The sequence below is a fragment of the Gopherus flavomarginatus genome, chromosome 4, assembly GCF_025201925.1.
Source record: "Gopherus flavomarginatus isolate rGopFla2 chromosome 4, rGopFla2.mat.asm, whole genome shotgun sequence".
Lineage (NCBI taxonomy): Eukaryota > Metazoa > Chordata > Testudines > Testudinidae > Gopherus > Gopherus flavomarginatus.
This window is the reverse complement of record NC_066620.1, coordinates 66,375,751-66,400,431: the sequence shown is the minus strand read 5'-3', so window position 1 is coordinate 66,400,431 and position 24,681 is coordinate 66,375,751. Positions and strand designations below refer to the sequence as shown.

The following is a 24,681-nucleotide window of genomic DNA, read 5'->3' as shown; positions in this document are numbered from 1 at the left end:
CCCCGCCCCTCGTCTCCCCCGCCCCCTTCTCCCTCCCCCGCTCCGCCTCGGGGGCTGCGGCAGCCCGGCCCCGGAGCAGCCCTGCGGCCCGAGCGCGCTGTCCATGGTGGGCTGCGAGCTGCCGGCTGCCCGCCCGGCGCCGCGGGGCTTTGGGGCCATGCCGGGCACGGCGGCGGCAGCGGCAGCGGCTCCCCGGCGGCCCCTCGTGCCGCGCCGCTCGGCGAGCGCCTGGCTGCTGGCGGGATAATGCGTCTGCCGGGCGCCAGCGCTGGGCACCTGGGAGGCACCGCGCCGGGGGGCCGCCCGCCGCCCCGCCACCATGTCCCCCCCAGCCTCGGCGGCCGCGGCCGGCGACACAGGCAGCAGCACGTCGGTGCCTCCGGAGGAGGCGGAGGGGGGCCGAGAGGAGGTGAGGACGGAGCGGGCGGCGGCTTGGGGCTCCCCGGCTGCATGCGAGCGGCTTTGCATGGCACGGGCACGGGCACGGGCATGGCAGCGCGCTTGAGGCTCCGCTCCGCCCCGCCCCGCGGGGTTACACCCCGGCTCTGCCCGGGCCGGGGCTTTGCATCCAGGTACGGCAGCTTCCGCTCGCGCCGGGGCCGAGGGGGCAGAGAGGGGCCCCCCGCAGCGCAGCCCCTTTCCCGAGCCTGGCTCGCTGGGGCAGGGGGGGCAGAGAGGGGCACCCCGCAGCACAGCCCCTTTCCCGAGCCTGGCTCGCTGGGGCAGGGGGGACAGAGAGGGGCACCCCGCAGCGCAGCCCCTTTCCCGAGCCTGATTCCTGGCTCACACGGGCCGGGGCTGCGGGTTGGGGAGAGAGGGGCACCCCGCAGCGCAGCCCCTTTCCCGAGCCTGGCTCACTCAGGTCGGGGCCGGGAGATTCCTAAGGGCCCGCTGGCAGGGGGAGGTGAAGCCCTTATGGGCAGTGGGGGACGGGGACCATCTGGGAGCGGCGGGGTGCAGACCCCCGGGTGGGGGGCAGCTGAGAGCCAGGAAGGAGCAGATGAAATTGAACAAAGGGAAACATAGTCTGGCTGGAAGATGCTGGGGAATCCTCCCTCCCACAAAGGGCTGGAGCCCCAGGGCCTGGCACAAGGCAGTAGAAAATAGACCTGTAGGGATCCGTCCTGCTCTGGCTCCCGGGGGATGGACAGGAAGGGACCTAACAGGGCTTCCCTGGCTCTCTTTTGTATGGTTCAGTGGGTAGGAGATAGTTAAGACTGGCCAGGGGCATGGAGCAAATTTTCCATCGGCGTAAGCATGTGTGAGTAGACTGTAGGTAATGGAATCCTGCTTCTTCCACTAGCTGCAAATTCAGGCTGATGGGGTCTCTGTAAGAGACTGTGCCAGAGTCTGGTGGGTAATAGTGCAGACTTGCCACAGCTAGGGGAAACCCTGGCCTGGCAGCTGGTCCCCCCTTAACCCAGTTACCTCATACCTGACAGGGTAGGTTTAGCCAGCCTGTGGGTATGAGAAGATCTATCTAGATAATTACCGTCCATAGGTATGATCTAGCTCTTTCCCTACTTACAATCTATACATCCCTCTCTCCATTCTCTCTCTTGTTTCATTCTGTGCTTATCACCATGGTAGCTGAGCCTGTACTGCTCTGAACTGGAACAACCATACAAACACAGGGACTGAAAAGCTCTGAGAGGAGGCAGGAGATCTGGATGTAGGGGGAACATGCATGGGATAGCATGGAAAGGTTGACTTGTTTTGGGAGGCAGAAGGAACAGATGAAAACACCAGCTTGTTGTTCCCGCCAAGGGGAAAGCACTGGGCACTGACCTGAAAGGTGTTGGCTTATTGCGTTAGAAGGAAATTGTGGTGCCTGGTAAGAATATGGGAAACCCTCTTGGCAGCGTGCCAGGGACCAGCATGTAAGTGCATGTTTCCCCCGAAGGCAGTTGGACTGGCACTGGGGAAGGGGGGTTGTTGATGCGCAGAAGCTAGAGGGATTCCCCAGCTGCTGCTCCATCCAGCGGCGCATCAGGGATTTGGGATGCAAGGGAGATGCAGCTGCTCTTTGTGTGCTTTTCTTGTGGGGGAGGGATTGAATGCTGGGGAGACATAAAGTGCAGACTAGAGTAGGCCAGGAGCCATGTGCCCCCTGGCTCCAGGAATGCTGCTGCGCTGTGGTCATCTTGATGGGCCTTCTTGCAGAGTCCAAGCATGAGACATGGAACAGCAAGGAGCTAGCTATGTGTGCTACAGGCAGCCAGAGGCATGGGGGATGCTGGGGAATCCTTTTGTTTACCAGAGAGAAGCATGTTCACTTATCAGGGTCCCCAGGAAATGAAGCAATATTGACCAGGATGACTCACCAGTGATCGGTGAGGCGATGCCATACTGTGAGCACCTGTCTGGGGATTAAAGACTCTGGTCTTCTAGCTGTGGGGTTGGTCCTTGCCTGAGCTATCTTCTCTTGGAATACACGCAGCCAGAAATGCAGTTAGTCAATACCACGGGAGAGAGTGACTCCAGCTGTTCTTAACAGCCACAAGCTGAGTAGGGGTGCTGCTGGGAGGGTGGGGTGACAGTTGTTGGCTGCTGCATAATACCAGTATTCTCTGCCCTCCATTTACTTGGGAGGCACACGCATGCGCACACACTTTCCTAAAAATGTGTTTACTTGTGAATGTGTTCGTGGGAGATTTGAGCACCATCTGGAGCAGGAAAAAACCGAGAAGCTATGCAAGTGCCGCACACACAGCTCTGCTGCGGCCCCTCACTCCTGACTTGTACTTCTCCTGCTATTCCAGCCCGAGGTTCCCCACACACAGCTGTCCCACTGACCCACACTCCCCTGACTGCCTTGCTCCATTCCATGACCATTAATCTCCTGAGTCCAGGGCTTCTCTTGAGCAGATGCTGAGAATTTGAGCCAAACGGTGGGGTGATTTGGTATTGTAGGGCAATGCTAACCTTGGGTTGGGACTAGGTTCCTCACTTCTTCTGACCTGAACAGACAGGTCCCCAGTGGGAAGGCTGACTGTGTTGCTGCCTCAAAGGGAACTGAGTCCCTAGCTGATGGCAGCAGGGTGTCCTTTTTTTAAAAAACAAAACCAAAAACACAACAGTGTTATTTTCATGTAATTATAGGGACTGGTGAATGGTGCTAGAGTGAGAGCCCTGGAGAATGACAGCCTATATGCATAGAGCAAGTATAACATGAACCATGCCAGAGTCAGCATCCCTCACACATGCCAACCCCTCCCTTGGGGACTGTGAGAACATAGTTTAGTCTTCCATCTTTCTGATGAGGCTGCCAACAAGGATGTCAGTGTAATATAATCCAGTTTGGGCTGATAGGAGTGTTTGAGTCTGGGACCAAGAGTGCAAAAAGCATGAGCTACTCCACTGCTTGAACTAATGGCATATTTGCCTTAGCTAGCAGCTATAGTAGGCTCTTCTCTCCTTATGAGGAACCTCCTTTAGAGAAGGACAAAGCCCCTTACTCTCTTAGCATGGGTTACACAGCCATGTTGGCGTTTTTCATAATGTAGACAGCTGCCCTCTGGGAGCCAGGTAGAGATACCATGGGCTTATTTCACATAGGTACCAGACAGCCATCACACTGTGGTGCCTTTTGATCCCTACCTGTCAGGCCAGACCTAGAAAAGCAACATATTCCCTCAAATGCCCAGTCTTCACAAAGGCTAGGTGGAAGCATTGCTGCCTCCGTGCAGAGCCTGTCTGAGGCCTCAGTTCCTGTTGGGGAGGGAACATTCAATTGGCAGGACATGCTGCTGCATTCACTGTTCACGAAGACCGAGTCACTGAGGAACATGCCCAGCTCCCAGCTGTAGGTGATCCTTGGGCAGAGCCTGTAGGGGACATTGGAGAGAAGAGCAGGATACTGGACAACATGGAGATGAAAGTGAGGGGAACTACAGTTGCTCTGCCCTCCTTGATGGTGCCTTGCATTGTCACATTCTATACCAGGGCACTGATTTCCCCGAAACCTGGTACAGTTTTGGCCACTGCTCTGTGTAACCCTAGGGCTGCCTGAGAGCTGGAGGGAATCCAAAACATTCCTGTCTGCCACATGCACATTGGGCTGAACCAGTGCCACTCCCCTCCGCCATGCAGTTCTGCCAGGGATGACTTTGGCCTCTCTCCCTATCACACTAACACCCAAGCTCTCAGACTGTGGCCTGGTTCTGCAGAATCCAGTGCCGTCCTATCCACGCTGATGAGGTGCAAGTCAGACTGGATTCTCTCAGACATCCATTTGGGACAATTCCAGTCTGTCCCCAACCCCAGCAAACACTGAAGCCTGGGAATAAGCTAAGGGCACCTGCCCCCATTCTTAAGTGACTTCTGCGGGTGGAACAAACCCTTCCCACATCCCAGTGTAATCTGGAGGCCACGATATGACTGCAGCAGGTTCCCTGCAGGTCTCCCTCTGTCCCAGATGCACAGCTCTCCCCTTCCCTCTGCAGTTGGCAGCACTGCCAGCCTTGGGGGAGCCAGATGTTTCTTCTGGGAAGCATTACAGCGAGAGTGTGGGGATTTGAGGCACAGCTGCGGAGTTTGCTCAGCTGGGGGCTGACACCCTCACTGAGTCAGACAAGGGACAGCCAACCCAGAGGCCAGCCCACTGAAGCCAGTGGGGTTTCTCAGGTGTGACCATGGGCAGAGTCTGGTCCCTCCAAGTCTTGTTCTGGGGACTGGCTGCTGCAGGGGAGGCACAAGGCATATTCTCTTATCTGATGCAAGTAAATCTGCAAGGTAGAGCCATGGAAACTGCTGCTAATGACGGCCAGCAGATTAACCTGCAACTCACTGCCACTTTGCTCCATGCAGGAGCCACCTGAACCCACAATGGTGCCTTGGGGTTCATGACTTCAGCATTTTGGAGCTCTGTCTCTGGGACACAACCCCCTCAAATTCCTGGCCAGTCCATACTTGGATGACACTGGAAAGCTGAGTGGTATAAGATCATGGAGAATGGTTGAGGGGCAGGTGCGTGTCCAGAAATCAAGGATGTTCTTTGCTGGTGAGATGGAGGGTAGGTGAGAAATCCTTATCCCAGCTCCCTTGCAGTTGATCTGTTTCTCCTAACCTAGCCATCACATCGGGGTGTGTGTGTGTGTGTGGGGGGCAGCAGCAGGGAAGAACTGTTGGTGCAAAGTTGGGTGTGGCGTGGGTCCATTTCAGGGAAAGTGCAGGATTCCAGGTGGCAGGGAACAGTTTGGGTCACTTGTTAAGTAGAGGGGTCATAGAAATGGGAAGGGTTGGACTGTTTGGAAAGAGTTCTGACCAAAGCAACAAGTCATCTACAGAGCTCAAATGGGCTCTCAATTTGCTCTGTATTCAAAGTTGGAGCAGCAGTGAGGGTAGGAATGGAAAAGGGCTGGTTAGGCCATCCAGCTAGTCTCCTGGGAGCTGGGTTGTCCCATACAGCCCATTCTGCAGGTCTCCATATGCTCCCATGCGCTGGAGAAAGGGATTCCCCAGATCTCAAGGTCAGGGAGCCTTTCAAATAATTTAGTCCAAATGATGACTAACAATGTCATTTTGTTCTGCCAACTCCTGCTCTTTATGTTTCTTTCAGTCTCTTCACTGCCAGGTATAAGTTCTGCTCCTGGCAGCCCCTGGAGCAGCCAGTGCAGGCAGAGGTGAGGAAGATAGGGTCCATTCTGCCTCAGGCATCAGTAGCAGCATTGAATGCTTGCGTTGGATTTCAGCATCTTTAATCTCGGTGATGATGTCAGAGACCGAACTGGGTGAAGTAGCTATTGTTGTGTCTGGGTATGGGAGGTGAAAATAGTAATGTCACCCTTTGCCCTTCCCATCTGAGCACCTCAAAGCACTTCACACACGCCTGTGAACCCAGCCTCCACAGCCTGCTGGGCTCAGGATCATTATTCCCCTATAGAGTGGGAAACTGAGGCACAGAGAGATGAAGGGACTTGATCAAGGTCATTCAGTGAGCCAGTGTCAGAGCCAGGGATGGATGCAAGCTTGGCTCCTGTCTGTTAGTAGTAGAAGAATCTATACTTGCAGGTGTAAGAACAGATTTGCTAACCACACCGGGATGTTAAGAAGCACAGCCAGTGCAGTGGAGGATGCTCACAGTGAACTCAGGTAGGGGAAAACCCAGTTTACAATGAAGTAGGGCAAACTTCTCGCCTCATTTCATTGGGCTGCAGTGGGGAGATCACGGCAGCACTCGTAGTGCAGTCTCCACTGCTGAGAGAGAAGCTGTTCTGGCAGTAAAGGGATTTCCCCTGTGCCGGCTTCTTTAGTATTCTGGATTTTTCCATATCGCCAGTTCACTTCCTTAAAGCCAGGGGCCCAGAGCAAAGGCCCCACTTCCTTGGTAGCCCCTGCGGGCAGCTCTAGCAGAATTTCCATCTGGGGCGATAGCTTTGGAGGTAGGGGTGTGTGTGTGTATATAATATATAGCAGGGTTACTGTGACCATGTAGAACACTGCAGTATTTAAGTGCTGCATAGTCTCAGGAGGAGGCTGATACATGGACTAGAGCTGTACTGAACCCAGCTCCTGGGATAAAGGCTTTGCCTGTAGCGCTTCTGATGCCCTGGATAGGTAACTGCAAACGGCTTCACCTTGGACTTACCACAGGGCTACCTGGAAGCTTCAGCAGGTAGTGTCTGCCTTCTGAGCAGGGCAGGCCCCTGAGAGCACGTCACACCCTGCACTGGCCACAAGGTGAAATTCAAGGTGCTGCTTACTATCCCCAAAGCCCCACATGGCCTGGGGCCCATCTCCCTCCAGAATTGGCACCACAACCCCAATCTGCCGGTACAGCACATTGAATTATTTGGTTGGTTCCTTTTCTCTGTTTGTGAGCTACCTGCAAACAAGGCCTGATTTCTGCAAATGTGCTTATCATTTCCCATTGGTCAGTGAACCCCACACATACCTTGAGATTAGCATGGACCTTAGGGATCTGCCAGAGGCCGAAGGCTATCCTGCTCCAGGGCCCTCTGTCCTCTGATGCTCTTCAGCATTACAGGAGCTCTCCTGCTGTATCATAAAGCAGACTCAGGACTTCTGGGTCAGCCTGTGCCCCATAATCTGTGAAGGGGAAGCTGGGGAATACCTCTTGGATGCCCCCCTTCTGCACTGTGAAACCTCCCAGGCTGTGAGGCTCCAATGGAACTGCTCTGCTGGGGAGCTGGAAGAGGGAAGCAGAGGGCCGTGAAGCTCCTGTGATGCTGCAGAGCTGCCAGGGCACAGAGGACAAAGGGAACTCCTGCAGGGCAGGCTGAGCTAGGGAGCATAGCATAGGGGGAATCTGGGATATCTTATAATGCTGGGCTGAGCTGAGCTGGGACAAAGGGCATGGGGGTAGGGGTAGAAGAGAAAGCCAGGGAGCTGTTGTGGCTGCACTTCAGTGCTGAGGAGCTGAGAGGATTCAGCTCGGCTCTGAACAGGCCCTCCCACTAGGTGCTCCCTTCCTTTTCTCCCGTTCTCCTTCCTCTCCCTTTTTGCTTCATTCTTTAACTCCCTGCCTCCTAAGCCCTGCAGATGTGACACTGATGCGATTCTGTGTCATGATTCAGAGAAGGGCTGGGACTTGCTTCTGTCAGATCTGAAGTCCCCAGCTCCATCACACACAGAGCCAGCCCCCAGTTTTTTGTGCTGAGATTGTTGCCTGGAGACTAATTCTGCCTAAGAGACCCATCCCCAGGCTCTGGAACCCAGCCAGCTCCTCCATGCGCACCCTGGGAGTTTAGCATTCCTCATTTTCCAGGAGCAAGAGAAAGACACGTTCCCAATGGAAATGTGAAGGGTTTTACCCAGCCACCATTCCCCTCACTGCGTGCGCCCCGGCTATATTTCTCTGTGATGTTCTACACACAGTGCTCTGTGTTCCACTCATTGAAGGCACACTCCTAGGGTGGGAATCTCACTGCAGCAGAGTGAAGAAATCTCAGCATTCTGAGCCAAATCCAGGTCCCACGCCATTCAGTGGCAAAACTCCCATTGGCAGCAGCAGGACCAGAACTTGGTTTGTAGGGTCACATTTTGGCAAGTTTCAGGAGGAAGGATCAGCATTTTGGAGACCAGGTCAGGACTCATGTTCTAGCCCCAGCTTGGGGGAAAGGAGCTGTGGTTAAAGCACTGGATTTCTCAAGTCTATTGCCAGCACTGCTAATGATTCATTGTGTGACCCTGGTTCAGTTCCCGCCCTACTGTGTGCCTCAGTTTCCCCTCTCTACTGGGTAACACTGGTACTGACCCAGCTCCTGAGAGGGCGAGGAGGGTTATGAGACTGAATTCATTAGTGTCTGTGAAGCACTTTGGGATCCTTGGATGGAAGGGGCCAGAAGGTTGTTATTGAAACAGTAGGGCAGAGGCTGTGCCCATTGAGTTTGCATGCACACTGCTGATAGTACATTCATTCACTGTGCACCAGGACAGGGGAAACACCCCAGGGTAAGAAGCACAGGCATGGGTTCCAGTCGGTGAGGCTACACCCCACACACTCCACACATCAACAGTGAGCTTAGCTAGGTGCACGTGGGCAGATCATAGTTTAAGAGCAATGACCATCATGGGCCAACATTTCAGGTGTTGTAAATGGTGGGAGACGGGCATTACCTATGCACCATCCCCTGTACACCTCCTCAAGGCAACGCATGGTGCTGCATCCCTCCACCTCAGTTTCTCCAATAGAATTTCCAGCCAGCTCTGGTGACTTACATAGCTCAGCCCTCTGGCCAGGTCACCGCAAAGTCCATCTACCTTCTGGGGTAGCAAAATCCAAAGTTACAGTCCAAAACAAACACCAGATAAAGGAGTCTTTGTACCAGCTGGGCCTAGTTCTGAGCTCCTACGGTGTTATTTGTTCATCCCCCAACCCACTTCACTTCTGGTGAGGCCCCCCCTGCCATGACCTGGCTTAACAACTATCAGTGAATGCCAGGTAGATCCAAATAGTCCCATGTCAGGAGCTCCCTTCCCTCCTGCAAGCTGCAGTCTCATTCAGTGCATCACTCCAACTACTTTTCCTTCCCCAAGTGAGAGCTGTAGGTCTGTTTTCCTATCCAGGCAGCCCCTAACTGAGCCAGCACTCTTCTTTTTAGCCCCTTCCTTCAGGCCTGACATCCAGGACAGGAACAGCAGGTGGGGCTGAATGATCTTCCAGTAGCCCGTTAACCCTTTTCAGGTTCCAGTGGAGCTTGTAGGCCCCCTGACAGGAGTTAAAAAAGAATTTAAATGCAAACAGCTGATTCTAGATAAACCCAGAGACCCAGACAAATAACAGCAGCATCAGTGGGTGAGTACACTGATACTACTGCCCAATATTGTCTCATTATTTCCTTGTACTCCCCTACCTATCTGTCTGTATCCATCGTCTGTCTCTTGTCTGATAGATAGATCGTCATTTTGTTCTGTGTTTGTGCAGTGCCTAGCACAGTGGGGTCCTGGTCCATGACTTGGGCTCCTGGGTCCTCTGGCAATACAAAGAAATAATAATACTAATGGAGGTGGTTTATTTAGATTCAGCAGCTTGCCTCGTGTTAATACAGAAGAACCGGGAAGTGAAACTAGGGAAGAGAAGCATACATAGTGAACAGAGAGCGTCAGTGCAGCCAAATCAATGAGATGTTAAAGTTTCTGTCCATTTCAGTAGCCTCAGGTGCTGTCAGTAATGCAGGGAAGGTATTGAAACAAAGAGGGGATTATTTTTTTGACTGTGTTGCTGTAAATAATGTTTTAGATTCCTGTCACATTCTTCATCCCAAAGCACATTGTGGATTTGGCACATGAAGGGATTGCTCCCCTTTCTGCTGAAATGCAGCCACCTCTGGGGTGGGATGCCACAGCCATACTCAATCAACACTCTATTTCATAGGAGGGGAAGTGAATAATAATAATATTGTACATTTACAGGGCCACATAACATTCAGTCCTAAAAGTACAGGGGCTAGGGCACCTCTGGAGATGTTGAGAGGGAGATGAGGAAGAGAAAGGGGATTTTTTTGGCCAACGGCACTGGGGCAAACCATGATTCTTAAAAAAAGTGTGCTGGGATCTTTACCATCCCTGGAGATCATTCGGGGTCATGTTTTTTAGGAGCTCATCCAAATACAGAGCTATTTACATACACTGTCAACTGCAGGGAGCCCAACTTCCCTATCATGGAAAAACAATAACATAGAATTGCTGCACAAGTTCAGCCCAGTGGTCCACCTAGCCCAGTATTCTGTCTGTGACAGTGGCTATCATGGGCCATTTCCTAGGAAGATGCAAGAAACTCTGCAGTGTACTGTTATGAAATGACCTGTCCCCAGGTGAAGTCTCCTCCTATCCCTATCAGTTAGAAGCTGATGCATGACCTAAAGCAGAAGGGTTTCTGTCCCTTCTATTTTTGTCTCCTTAATGTAAACCTGGATCTTTTCGTTATTCACATAAATGTCTCATTCTGCTGAGCTCTTGACTTGAATGTTATGTCTTGCAGCAATGAGTTCTAGAGGTTTAATAGTGCTTTGGGTATAAAACCTGAGGCTATGTATACACTACAGAGCCTATGCCAGCATAGCCCCCTGGCATAGACACGACATATGCTGTCAGAAGTTTTTCTGTTGGTGTAGGAATACAATCTCCCTGAACAACATTGTCTAAGCTAACCAAAGCACTTTCTGTCAGCATAGCTACATCTACACTGGGGATTTTGTCAGCATAGCGACATCACTAGGGGGTGTGGGTTTTTCACACCCTTGACCGATATTGCTGTGTTGGTGTAAGTTTTAAATGTTCACTCCTACGTGGCCTAAAACACAGAGAAGTGGAAGAGAACTAAAGTCATTCACACGTTGTAATAATGGACAATGCATCAAAGCTTTAGCCAAGCTTGCATAAGCTAAAGGAGAATAGCACATCTAAGATCCCAACACCCCTTAATGACTGCTTTGCTAGCAGCTCACAGCTGGGGTCCCACATTCTCGCTCCACTTGTGACGTCTTCCTGGACACTGCTGTGTTATTTGATGCACATAGATTTACACCCCAACTTGCTGCGCAATAACTTGCCATAGAAACAACTCATAAGTAGGGTGAGGCTGGACCAGTGCTTGAATGGGACATCTTCCAGGAAGTGGTGTAGTTCTTCACTGGGAAATGCACTTCGTGAGTTGTTACCAAACTCCTAGTAGCATGGCATTATGGGGTGCTGTAGTACAGGTGCTGTGTTTTAGATGAGGTGTAAAACTGGTATCCTGCCCACTCCTGTTCATTAAAGATCCCCGAGCAATTTTCTCAAGAAGGGTTTTCACCCCAGGGTCAGAACCAAATTCCTCAGTGCTTGACGGAGGGTGGGGGAGTTGCATGCTAAGGGCCACTCTTACAATGATGGGGGGAAACTTGCACATTAGAGGTTGCTCTTGCAATTCCAGGGGTGCTGGGGAACTTGCATACGTGAGGTCACTGTCACAGTGCTGGGGGAACTTGCATGCGTGAGGTCACTGTCACAGTACGAGGGGTGGGAAACTTGCACTTTAGAGCACTGTTCCGCTTTCAGCGCTATTTGTGTCAGGCATTGTTGGAGGAACAGCCCTAGGGGGATTTACAACCCTTGTAGCTCTCCCACAGAAGGGTCTTTCCTGCGGCTGGCAGGTTAACAGCTGGATTGCCATACATGTGGACAGCTGCCCCATGACTGGAATTGCTGCTCAGGAGAGCACGTAGCTGATTTACACTCATGGCAGGCAGCGAGGATTAGGGGATGCAGCCACTTAGCCTGAGGCTGGCGCCTGCAGCCACAGTGAATCATGGCAGAGGCTTGCAGGCAAGCTGGGCAATTACCATTCTGAATCAGAGGTGGTATTACCCTTCCCTGGGTGTCCTGGAGGACATGGCATTGGCTTCAAGTGACAGGGGGCGGGGGAGGGATCCTGATTGCTCTGCTCTTCGATGCTAGTTCATGAATGGAGCAGTGAGCCCACTGACACTCTGGAGGGGAGGGTCATATGTCCATATCTTCCAGGCAGGGACAGCATGCTCTGTTCACATTTCCTGGGAGAGGAGGGCACGTGGCAACCCTGGAATGGCAGGAAGTGGGCACTGACTCCCACTGCAGTAGCCAGAGGCTGCACAATATGGGAATTGGGCATCAGTCACATGGAGCATCATCCCGGGATGAAGCACAGACCTCTGGCCCCTCTCGCCTGCGAGCTGAGAGGATTATCCCTGAGGAGTAACCTCTGAATGGGATCTGTTGCCTCTCTGAGGATGGCAATCTGGGATTCATTCTTTAGCCAGTTAATTACAGGAGCTAATCAACGCTCTGTTCAGTGGGCTGGCTTTCCTCTTTCTGCTGCAGGCTATTAACTTCTCCCCTTGTTCTCTCTCCCCCTCTTCCCTGGTTCCCCTGGGCACCTGAAGCAGCAGCGGCCGGTGAAGCAGTCCCTCAGTAAGTCCCTCTGCAGAGAATCCCACTGGAAATGTCTGCTCCTCTCCCTTCTCATGTACGGCTGCATGGGAGCTATGACCTGGTGCCATGTGACCAAGGTCACCCGGTTGACCTTTGACAGTGCCTACAAGGGCAAGTCCATGATGTATCATGATAGCCCCTGCTCCAATGGCTATGTTTACATCCCCCTGGCCTTCCTGGTGATGCTCTACGTGGTCTACCTGGTGGAGTGCTGGCACTGCTACACCCGCAATGAGCTGCAGTACAAGGTGGACGTGGAGAGCGTGCATGAGCGGGTGCAGAGAATGCAGCAGGCCACCCCGTGTATCTGGTGGAAAGCCATCAGCTACCACTATGTCCGAAGGACCCGGCAGGTCACCCGCTACCGCAATGGGGACGCCTACACCACGACCCAGGTGTATCACGAGAGAGTCAACACTCATGTGGCGGAGGCCGAGTTTGACTACTCCAACTGTGGGGTGAAGGACATCTCCAAGGACCTGATGGACCTGGAGAGCTACCCAGCCACTCGGCTCCGCTTCACCAAATGCTTCAGCTTTGCCAACGTGGAGTCCGAGAACTCCTACCTGACCCAGCGCGCCCGTTTCTTCACCGAGAATGAGGGGCTGGACGACTACATGGAGGCCAGGGAGGGGATGCACCTCAAGAATGTGGATTTCAAGGAATACATGGTGGCCTTTTCAGACCCAGATAACCTTCCCTGGTACGTGTCCCACTACGTCTTCTGGGTGGCTGCCCTGGTGACCCTGTCCTGGCCCCTGCGGGTGCTGAATGAGTACCGCACCTCCTACGTCCATTACCACGTGGAGAAGCTCTTTGGGTTTGACTTTGTGGCTGTAACACCAGCTGAGGAGCGCTCCTTCTGCAGGAGGATGCCCCGTGTCAACACGGTGGACAGCACTGAGCTGGAGTGGCACATCCGGTCCAACCAGCAGCTAGTGCCCAGCTACTCAGAGGCTGTCCTGATGGACTTGGTGGGGCTCTCCAGCTGCACCAGCTACTCCGCTTGCAGGTACGGGGGCTACCGGCAGAACTGCGAGCGGTGCCACAGGACTATAAGCAGCTCGTCCATCTTCTCCCGCAGCGCCCTGAGCATCTGCAATGGCAGCCCCAGGATCCCCTTCAGCAGCAGCCGCTTCTCGCTGGGCCGCCTCTACGGCTCCCGGCGCAGCTGCCTCTGGCAGAGTCGGAGTGGGAGCCTGAACGAGCAGAGCTGCCCAACTGAGCAAACCCGGCTCTCCAGCCAGGTCACAGTGGAGGAGGAGGACCCTCCTGCTTACCAGGATGCTCTCTACTTCCCTGTCCTTATTGTGCACCGTAACGAGGGCTGCCTCAACCACGACCACCGTCACCTCCATCGGAACGGGTCCTGCATGGAGACCTCACTGTGAGTGAATGGCGGCGAGGATCTCCCTCTTGATCACTGTGTCTCCAGACACAGGGACTTGGGAAGGGAGGGGATAGCCAGGAAAATGAGGCACCAGTGCCCTGCTCAGCATGTGGGATAGAGAGGTCACTGCCTCTTGGTCTCCAAGGATAGGCTCAACAGCTGCTGCATTTGCGCCATGGCCCCTTTGATGTCACAGAGGAGAGGGTGGCAGCAGGATGGGCCAGCAGCAGCGCCACCTGTGGCATGGCACAAAATGACAGACCGACGGCCACATGCAGAAAATGGTAGAAAAGAAAGGACTGAAGGAGGGAGCTGCATGCTGTAGTTCCACGCTCTGCCTTGAAAGGCCCATGCTGGCTGGAATAGTGCTAAATGACAACTACCGCCCACCACCCTGCTGCACCCGTGACCTCTGCCCCTCTCCCCCAGCGCTGCAGACTTACTCTCCCGCAGAGGGGTCCTGCACGGGGCCAAGAGGAGCAAGGCTTGGCAGCACATTCTCTTTGAAGCAGCGATTAACTCCTCATGCGCCAAAGATCCTGGGGCACCCGGGCCCATAGAGCTGAAGGGCAGTTTAGAGGAAGTGCTCAAGACCACAAGGCCAACTCTTTCGCCCTTTTGTTGAGACTGCGCTCTGACTGTTACACTGTCCTCATCTGCTGGGAGGGGCATTGCCACCAGATGGCTCTTTAGAAAGCCTCAGCACTCCAGGGCCAAGAATCAGCATCCCCTAGGTAAAGCTTAAAGCATTCCAATGACTTTTTTCCATTTGGAGTTGCAAAGAGCAGGAAGCAACAGGGAATCTACTGAGGAAAGGCCAGACCTGGCGTTAGAGCACAGTTACAGCATGAAGCCAGTAGGTCTGGCAGGAGAAGGCCCAGCCTGCAAAGCAAACCATGGAGACCTGCGTGTGCTGGGAGTTTTCGGGAAGCCAAAGACACCCGATGGGGAAGGGGTGAGTTGGGCAGCTGGGGACCCCCAGGGCTTGAAGTAAGCGAGGTCTAGTCATAATTAATTCAGCCAAGCAAGGAATCTGGCATCCAGGGAGGTTCTGTTAGGTTCAACTGCAGTTTACCTATGAATAATAGAAGAGCAAGTTGGTGGGTCTTGGGAAGAGTAAATATTACATGAAGTCAGGCTGGCTCCAGACTCCAGTCACTAATACGAAGGGAAGCTGGGTTTGGCATAGAGCTCTGAGGGCAAGGAGAGGCTGGAGATGGAAGAAGGGTGGTGATGTAGAAAGGCCCAGAGTTTCTGCTGTCCATGCTGGTGAAGAGAAGGGCTGCTAACAATCTGAAACAATGCAACCCCTTTGGCCCATGTGGTTACAAAGAGGGCTCCTCTCAGCATGATCCTCAGCTCCTGGGCCCCACGCTCCACTCTGAAGGGTTTCCACTGGCTCCTCAGGGGACTACCATATACAGTCTGCCCAACAACCTCTTTAGGGTGCCTCTCTCATAGCACAGACCAATGGGCATAATCCTCTGGCTGGCTGAAAAGTGAACAGAAACAATCCTATTGAAAATACTCTGCAAAGGCCGTGCTCCCAGGTTCCGTACAGAGTCTGTGAGCATGTTTACTGGAGGTAAAAGAACCCACCAAGCCCTGAGGGCAGGAGCCAGTTCCCTGGGAGGAGCTAAACACCAGCAGTGGTGGCATGAATGCAGCTCCCTGCCTTGCTCTGGGCAGAAACAGGACCTTCAACTCAGGTGTCTGCAGCAGGTAAAACCACATTTCACCTTTCAGGTCCCAGTCCTGCAATGGGATCCATCTGAATGGCCCCCTGCATCAACATAGAGCCCCATTGGTCAGTGAAGGTCCACCTATGCAATCCAATAGCAGTATCAGGGCCTAAATGGGCCATTTTCTTTAAACTTCTCCCTGAAACTAGTGCATGTGGGTGAGAACTCCTGCTGGATTGGGCTTGTGGATGTGGGCATTCAGGAGCTAATCCTACGTACTCAGGCTCCTGCAAATGATCCTTATAGACATGAGCAGTCACTTGAAGTCAGTGGTTCTACTCACCACGGGTCAGGGTGGCAGGATCATGTCCTCAGAGAGCAGCAGCGACCACACAAGGCATTTCTTTTACGCTAAAATACAGAGGGTGGTTAGAAATGAGGGGATCATTTTGAAATGTGCTCAAGAAAACCCCTGATGGCCCATTACCTGGCTGCAGTGAGTTGCCTTTGTCCCACGGTCATGTCACACTGGGGTCTGAACGTAACCATTTTTGTAACCCTGGAATGGACTCACCAGGGTTGCCCGCCTTTCACCACTTCATATGCACATACCTAGAGGAATCAGCGTCTCAGCACGCTCCCTGTCCTGCAAACCCTTACTCATGTGAGGAGTCCTTACTGGAAACAATGAGGCTACTTGCATGAGGAAGGATTTGCAGGATTGGGCCCATAAATACTTGGTGGGAGGAGGGAAAAAGGAAGTTATCAAGGCTGAACTGTATTTTTTGTAGAGATCTTTCAAAGTCTGTGCTAGGGTGTGCGAAAGGGGTACTGAGATAATGCCTCTTAGGCCCACAAGCTCTGGACTGGCTCTGTTTGTGTTGCCTTCTCCATTAGCACATCACCGCACCTCTTGAACTCATTATAGACTCACCAGTTTTCCTAAGGCCCCTTTTCCATTCAGCCAGCTGGTCTGTGCCTGTTGAATGGCCAAGTTCTGGCCTTGGCCAGTGATCACCCCAGTCCCCGCTGTCTGTCAGCATTTCCATCACCCGCCCTGGCAGAGAACTGCATGGAGCAATTCCCACCACTAGCCAGCAGCAAGCTTTGAACCCAGGCAGCAGCATAGTTCTCCACTGCTTGAGCTAAAGGACCAACTCCAGTAGCTGGCAGCAGCAGCAGGCAGGAGATGTCTATCCCCCTGCAGATCTGCTGCAGAAAGGGGACAAGTAACACACTGAATCAAGTGTTACATTGCATTGGGTTCAGCCAGACCTCCCCTGGTCCATTTCTGCATGTAATGTGCTGTACTGTTTCACTGACTAGATCTCAGTGCCTGACCACTTCCTGCATCCCCCACCCCTGTTCTCAGTAATGCTGTTGTGTTGGTCACTTTCCAGAATCTGACCTGCCTTTAGGGAATTTCTCTAATAAGAATTAATACTTCACTAACTTCTCCCCTCATTGCCAAGATAAAGATCTTTCCTCATGTTACTAACAGGCCCTGAGACTGTTGGATCTGAAAGAATTTTAAACATCTCATTAACTTTCCCCCATCCCTGATGAAGTTTATTCTCTGTTCTGCTATTATGCAATGAAATTAGGCTGGTCAGTTTCACACTGAGTTTTCTAGTCAGTTTCACTTGTTCTCAGGTACTAAAACAAAAACTGTTTGAACTGAAACTTTTTTAAAGCCTCATAGTTCCATTCAGAGTTTGTCTTGTCAAACTCCCCTCCTCCCACTACAGAACCTCCCGGTGGGCCAGCCTATACTCCATGCTGCTCCCAAGGCCCGCCGGGGATATCAGCTGGCAGTTCCTTCATGGAGCCGGGAGCACGGGCGTGTATTTGGTGCGGTTCACCCCTGTCCCGGACACCTGCCCCTTCTGCGGCCTGAGGGAGACCCTGGTGCACATTTACTTGGAATGTGCCAGGTTGCAGCCCCTATACCGGCTCCTCACCAATATACTGTTGTGTTTCTGGCTGCACTTTTCCCCTCACCTCCTTCTCTATGCACTCCCTATCCGTGGCCCCACAAAGTCATGGGACCTCCTGGTCAACCTCCTCCATGCCCTGGCTAAAATTGCCTTCTACACAACCAGGGAGAGGAGATTGGCCGATGGGGACTCCTATGACTGTGGGGCTTGTTTCCGATCCTCTGTCCATTCACGTATCCGGGCAGAGTTCCTCTGGATGGCGTCCACTGGATTCCTTGACGCCTTCGAGGAGCAGTGGGCACTGTCCGGGGTTCTCTGCTCGGTGTCCCCGTGAGGCTCCCTTCTTATGACCCTCTGACCGCACTCCTGTCCCTGTTCTTTTATTAGTTATCCCCCAAAATAAGTTGGGTTTTGAGGTCCTGTAGATCCTCCCCTTAGGCTGAGGGGAGGATCCTTAAGCAGTGGGCGGGCTTCCGCCCACCCACTTCCCGGAACCCAATAGGTCCCACTACAAAACCTACATTTTGGGCTTAAATGGCAGTGGCCCTTTAAGAACTGGTAGGTTTAAATAACCAGGCCCTAGGTTATCCCCCTGCTCTTCTGTTTCCATTGTTGTCTGCACACTCTGCAATGCTTCTGCCAAACCCACACCTGGCGGAAGTGGCTACAGCTCCACTGGCTCCTCTTACACCAATTGAATTTGGCTGCTAGTGCCTCATTCTCCTCCTACTCAGGGCCCAGTGCAGCTCCAGTTAATGTCAATGGAATAGCTCCTAGTGACGTGAGTGGGAGATGATGGAATGTGCCCTTGAGCCTTGGTAATGAGGAGTATCCCCACTGAAGTCAATGGAGTTAAAATGGGCTGTGACTGGGGTATGTGAGAGGAGACTCAGGCCCTCTTGGCCTTCCCCAGCTGTTCCATTTTAAAGCTGCTCATGGCTTAGATTAGGCTACACTTGCCATCCTTCTGTGCCCAGGTGCCTTAGATCCATGGATTTATTATAGGGATTGGCAAGTCTTTTGGTTCCCCTGGGGAGGGGGGAGCCCACAGAACAGGGGCAGGTTAGAAGGGTTTGCTTGCCCACATCCTTTATTCACCAGCAGCAAAACTCTACTGCCTAACACACTGCCCATTAGCTTTGTCCTGTCCTGTTCACACCAAGATTCCTTTCCCCTGGGTTCAGGTTCATCTTGGTCCTTAGATAGCTCCATTTTCACCCATACCACCCTCAAAGTCTCATTGTGGAGACTGTCCTACCAGCCAGCAAGGCTAGGCTTCCTCTGGACGCTGCTGCTGACTTGGTCAGAAGGGCTCCGCAGAGTGATGGGAACCACCCACTCCCCCAGCCCCTGGGACTGAACAAACTCCCCCACTCCCAACCGAAGTTCATGTTTCAAACACAGCTTCTCCATGTGGCACCATTAGGCTCAATGATGCTGCTGGGAGAAGTTTTGCCTGGAATTCTTCACCACCAAAGCCTGGGCCAGGGTTGTCCAAGATTGCTTGAAGCCCCTCCAAGCTCTCCGCCTGCCTACCCCTCTGTGGATTGAGGTGTTGCTTCTACAATGTCCTGAACCCCTGCCAGTCCCAGGGAGAGAAAAAGTGGGTTCAGTAATCCAACCCAGGCCTCCCACGGAGCAGCACTTGTACTGGAACCACTAAAGCCACCGCTGATTTGGGGGCACCTTTAAGAGCAACTTGACATCGCATAGACCAGCCCCCATTTCTCCTTCAGCAACAGGAGCAAAGCTGCCCCCTGGAGTCTAATCTCCCTCCATTAACTCCTCACCCAATTCTGATCCCCACTTTGAGAGGAAGGCAATTAACAGCCCTAGCTACCCTTTTCCTGAGCCACCCTTTACCTAACGGTGTTAGCAGTGCCCAGTGGGGCCTGGTGCTAGGATACATGGGGAAAGCTTGTGCCATAGAAGGGAGGTTAAGCACGAGGCATCTCAATCTGATGAGGAAAGGGCAGACTCGGCCTGTGTGTGCGTGTTGGTGCGTGACCGCACACAACAAAGCCTCTGCCCAGCTCGGGTCTGCTGCCTCCTCCCTGCTCTCCTGACGCTAGCCCATTAATAAATCCAGCTGTCCACTTGAGTTAAGATTCTCCTCCCCTGTCAGATAAGAGATTCTCACCATGTAGTGGAGGAGTCCCCTGGGCTGAGGGGAGGGAATGCTGAGATCAGAGGCACCAGTGGCCAATTAATCCCTTTGAAATCCAGCAGCTTCTCCAACACACTGCCTTTTTTCTAAGCTCTGTCGTAAGGCGGATGGCAGCATGCAGAGCCAGCGCTCTGGGGTATCTGCCCATCATCCCTGCATCCTTCCTGTGTTCCTTTGTGCTTGCTGAGATTCTGCTGAGCGGATGATGACAGGAGCAATGCAGCTGCCAGCCTATGCACTGGTACACACTAGAAAGTACCTTGACGGGAACAGTCACCCAGCCTGGGTCCCTAGGGGGCTGGATATGAGCAGCCCCATCTGTATGGGACTGTGTCTCACCTGACTTTCCTGGACCCCAACGAGAAGGCTATTGGGGGGAGGGGCTCCATCCTCCTTTCCGGTTCCCTCCTCCCCCAGTCCTGAGCTACAGTGGAGTCAGGCAGGTGCCTTGCCTGAGAGGATGAGCAGGGGCTAGGACAATCCCTTCCAGCCCAAGCATTTCCCTCCCTGGGGCAGGACAAGCCACGGTTATGAAGGGAGACCTGGCTGCCAACTGTAACAGCATAGTGGATGTGCTGCATCTGGGCATGGGGCACAGCCAAGGGGGCTGGGGGGAGCAGGGATGAAGGCAGGAGATGGCCTGGGCTGAGGATGAGAAACCTAGAGAGGCTGGGCTTGAACCAGGGACTCACAGATGTTGTCTCCCCCCCACCCCCCTTTGACAGACCATTTAGTCCAACCATTCACCTGGGGCCTCAGCTCAGAGTCCAGTGCACCCCCCTTGCCCCAATATTCCTATCCCAGGGACTGGGGGGAGAGAATAGCAGCATCCAGAACTGGTGCACATGTTTATGAAGGAGTGAGGGGGCTAGTACATGGGTGTATCCTGTTAAATGGGAGGAGCGAGGAACCTACCATGTGTCCAGTCAGGCCCACATGAACAGGGAGATGTTTTAATTCTCCAAGGACACAAGTTATTTACACTGTTGGCACAAAGCACCAATCCTCCAGTCTGTGTGACCGTAACACCACTCGCATTTCACCCCCTCTGGGTTGGAATGGGACCCAGGGACCCCCATGTGGCTATAGACTTAGCAGCATTGTCTGAACTGGCCAGGTATCCATTCTCCCTGCAGTCTAGTGTCTGAGCTCAGCTATGTCTGTGCTGGGGATGGTGATTCCTTTGGCAGCTCATTCGATTGCCCATCTGCTCATCTCATGATAGCATGTTGCCTGGTATCTAACTTGAATTGTTCCTGCTGTATCTTAATCCTGTTACTTCTTCTCCATTGACTAATGAGAGTAATTGGCCCTGCTTCTCTCTGGAACAGCCCTCTCTGTAGGAGCAGACATGTACCCTCCCTCTTCTGCCGTCTCTTCGTCAGAGCCCACGTGCTCACTTTCTTCCAGGATCTTATTGCACAGACCATGTGCTTGCTGGACTGTGCAACCTTTTCTGTCCAAAGATTCCTTCCTTGTGTCCTGCTGTTCAGCCCTGAAGAAAGCCAGCCCGGGAGAGGGGAAAGGAGCAAAGCAAGGAGGGGGCCACTATTCCTGCAAGCTGAGGCTCATCTCAGGGCTGATTTCCCCTCTCCCGACAGCTCAGCAGATCTCTGCAGAGTGATTTTGCTCTCCGTGTTGTAGGTGCTCGGCACTGTTTTCCCTATACCTGTGGAGAGCAAAGCCCCTACAGCCCAGATCTGACCATATCCCTTAGTGAAGGTAGAAGCATGCTGGAGCTAGGCTGCAAAGTGAGGAGGAGGGGAAGGGTAAACTTTTTTCATCCCTGTCCCACCCATTGTGATCTCCCATATACTGGGGTTTGTTCTCAGCACAATGCTTGCCAGAGCAGGCTTTTACCCACGGAGCACGCTGCTTGCAACGGGACAGCAGGCAGGCCCCCTTCTCCCAGCACGTGGAGCAGCTAATACAGCCTTCAAAGAGAGTAAGGTTAATAATACTCTTGAGCTACTTTGCATTTCCTGTTGCTGCCAACATACTTGTCATACAAGCACCTGTTAAGGTTTCAAGTATCAGAGGGTAGCCGTGTTAGTCTGGATCTGTAAAAGCAGCAAAGAATCCTGTGGCACCTTATAGACTAACAGACGTTTTGGAGCATGAGGAAGTGGGTATTCACCCACGAAAGCTCATGCTCCAAAACGTCTGTTAGTCTATAAGGTGCCACAGGATTCTTTGCTGCTGTTAAGGTTTGGCTTTGCTAATTATAAAGGGGGGTGGGGTGTGGTTCAGCCAACCCTAATCTGAATAGACACATTGCCGTCATTTTAGCCATTATCATTTTTGCTTTTGAACCTTCCCTAGCAGCGCTGGGTTCCCAACCATTTTGCTAGTGCAGTGCAAGGAAGCGAAACTGACCAGCCTCGTGTCATTGCCTGCAATGCAACATGTCAAACAAACAGTACTGATGAGGACAACAGGTGAATTTTCATAATGTTCTTTCAGATTTAACATTGGCAGGCACTGTTGATAAGGCAGGGAGAGGAAACCCCTCTATATAGCCAACCCCAAGCATTCCAATATGAATCAGGCCCCCCAGATGCATAACCTGGCTTAAAAAGGATAGCGTTTTTAAAAATAAATAACTTTGGGGTTCTTTTTATCTGCTTTTAGGTCTTTGAGCCTTTACAAGTCACATTTTGAAGCTTTTCTCCCCAACCACAAGGACTTAGAACTTTCTTTTTTCTTTAAATGAAAGCAGAGACCCTCACCGTATAATGTGATCCCCAAGAGCTGGAGCTTGACTAAGAACACTAACAATCACAGGAGTTGACAACGCTGCTTTTCAGATCTGATTCTTGACAATCCAGGGCAGTGCTGACAGCCAGCAAATTTTCACTATGGAAAATGTAGAAGCTACTGTTTGCTTGACTTTTTTTAAAAAAATCTCTTTTAAAAATACTCACAATCCAGAGAAATAGCCCTTTGCTGCCCTTTGTTTCCCAAATAATTAGTTAACTTTTCTCATCTTTTCCCTGTGTTCCGATTAGGCTGAAGTAGCAATTGAGGGCACAGGTGATTTTCTCTACTCACTGCTTGGGAAGCAGGCAGGGGGAAGGGCATTGCATATGCTCAGTGGTGACACTCCTTAAGAAGAGCGAGATGGCTGACACTGCGCGTGTGAGTGGCCTTCATATGCAGGCCCCCATTCTGCAACTGGCTCTACTGGAGTGGTCCTCTGTACCTACGCAGAGTCCACTAAGGGCCTGCCTGTGGGGATTCAACTGTAGGATTGGGCCTTAATCTTTAAGAAGACAAAAAGGGTGATAAGCCAAGTCGCACCTGGTTTCAGGGGCAATAACAGTATAATATTGCCCCTATGGTTTAAGTATTACTCCAGTGGTGAAAGCACATCTTTAGCCTTTTGTTCCAGCCATTCTGATTACAACCCTGGTAATTTCTGTTTAATTATCACACAAGTGATGCTTTACAGCTGTCAAGTTTAAAACCAGGTAGTAGAGCTGATACTGTCCTGCAGCATACAGTGAGAAGTGCAGTATGTGTGGTGGAGATCTGAACTATTACTGCACCAGCCAGAATGCATATTACCCAACCATGGGCTGCCATAGAGCTCCACACACAGAATGAATGCTTTTTTAAAAATTAAATTAGTCTGTGTTGAAGAAAATAAAATATATGGCTATTTGGCTCCACGCTATCCAATAAATGGCCTGCGATTTAAACATCAGGCCAGTGGTATATTCCAACTGAAATGCGCATTTTGGCACAGAGTTCGCATAGCCTGGCTGTGTGATATGTTGGGTCATATACAATTTGGAACATAGGGTTGGTTTTTTTTCCTCCCCCTTGTGGGCACTGTTAGCTTGCATGGATATAATGGACATTTTGGAAAGAAGGGAAAGGGGTCTAGCCAAGGTGCAGGTAGAAATTAATGGGCTGTGTTGAAGCCAGTGGAGCTACACAAGAGTGAGTATGAACCATCTTTTGAATCCATCCTTGAATCCAGACTAATCAATCCCTTGCAATAGTTATTTTATGCCTGGAATTAACATTGGGATTTTGATGAATAAATCACCTCCAGAATCTCCCTGATCTTCTGCAATGGGCTTGTGAGATCCAGGTACCCCTGTGGCCAGCCTGTTGTCAGGAGGTTCTGCCTCCTCCCTCCGTCACAGAACCTAGAGTTACACTTTGAAGGGGAATGTTATGCCCAAGGATTTGATCTCGTCAGCTGCATCGAAACAAACAAATTGATCACTGCCACATGGCATTTTCCACAGCCTTCCTGCCTACAAGTTCCAAGGTCTAAACTAAACTTGGAAGAAGCCTCATGTACTTCCCCTTCTTGTTCTCGCCATGCCTGGTCTGTCTTGGGGAAGTCCAAGGAGATCATCTTCCTGCAATCCACAGCCAGTCTCTACCAGCAGGTACATCACCCACCTATGCAACACTTCAGAAGCTGCTGAGGCTTCAGGAGTCCATACCAATGTGCAGTATGTGCTTCTGGCACCGGTGACAAACACAGCGGCCCTTGGAAACCAACTGGTTGTTGGCGGTGGTGTTTTGTTTTTTTAAGACATTTAATGGGGAAAATGAGACTTTATGGGAATACATGTGTCCTTCTGGAAACATCACCAGTTCTTGGAACTTGGGGATTTTGTAGATCATCCACTGTGATTAGACTTTAGTGGACTTTGCAGAGCAAACACACACACGACTCGCTCACTCTCCATCATCTTCTGCAATCTTAGCTATTCACTTAGTGAAAGAAACACAACATAGCTACAATGTGTCAAGATGATTTAGTATTTGTATCAGTCACACGATTCTAGTGTCCATTAGCTGCACTGTCAGCTGACATCTAATGAGTTCTGACTTTGGATGGCAGCCCTTGAAGCAATCAGGGTGAAAAGGATTCAAAATACAGGGCTGAGAATACAAACAAGTCTCCAGAAGCAGGAGCAGATGCAGGAGATCGGGTGATAACAGACGGATTCTTCTTGTTCAAGTTAAGGAGAGAGCTTTTTCATCAGATTTTTCTTCTGGGGAACAATTGGCCCTGAGTGATAAGACTGGATGTGGGGAGGTGGAGGTGGGAGAATGACATCATAG

At 52.0% G+C, this 24,681-nt stretch overlaps 2 protein-coding genes across 4 annotated transcripts in view; both read left to right on the top strand.

The window, feature by feature from the left end:
- Positions 1-24,681, top strand: part of SLC29A1 (solute carrier family 29 member 1 (Augustine blood group)) — a 201,883-nt gene that overhangs the window by 136,316 nt on the left and 40,886 nt on the right. The gene's annotated exons all lie outside the window — the stretch shown is intronic.
- Positions 451-23,827, top strand: TMEM151B (transmembrane protein 151B). Its single transcript, XM_050950027.1, is given in 4 exon segments — positions 451-519; positions 522-572; positions 12,369-21,613; positions 21,798-23,827. Coding segments are annotated over 3 exon segments (1,557 nt in total). The 3' UTR covers positions 13,806-21,613; positions 21,798-23,827.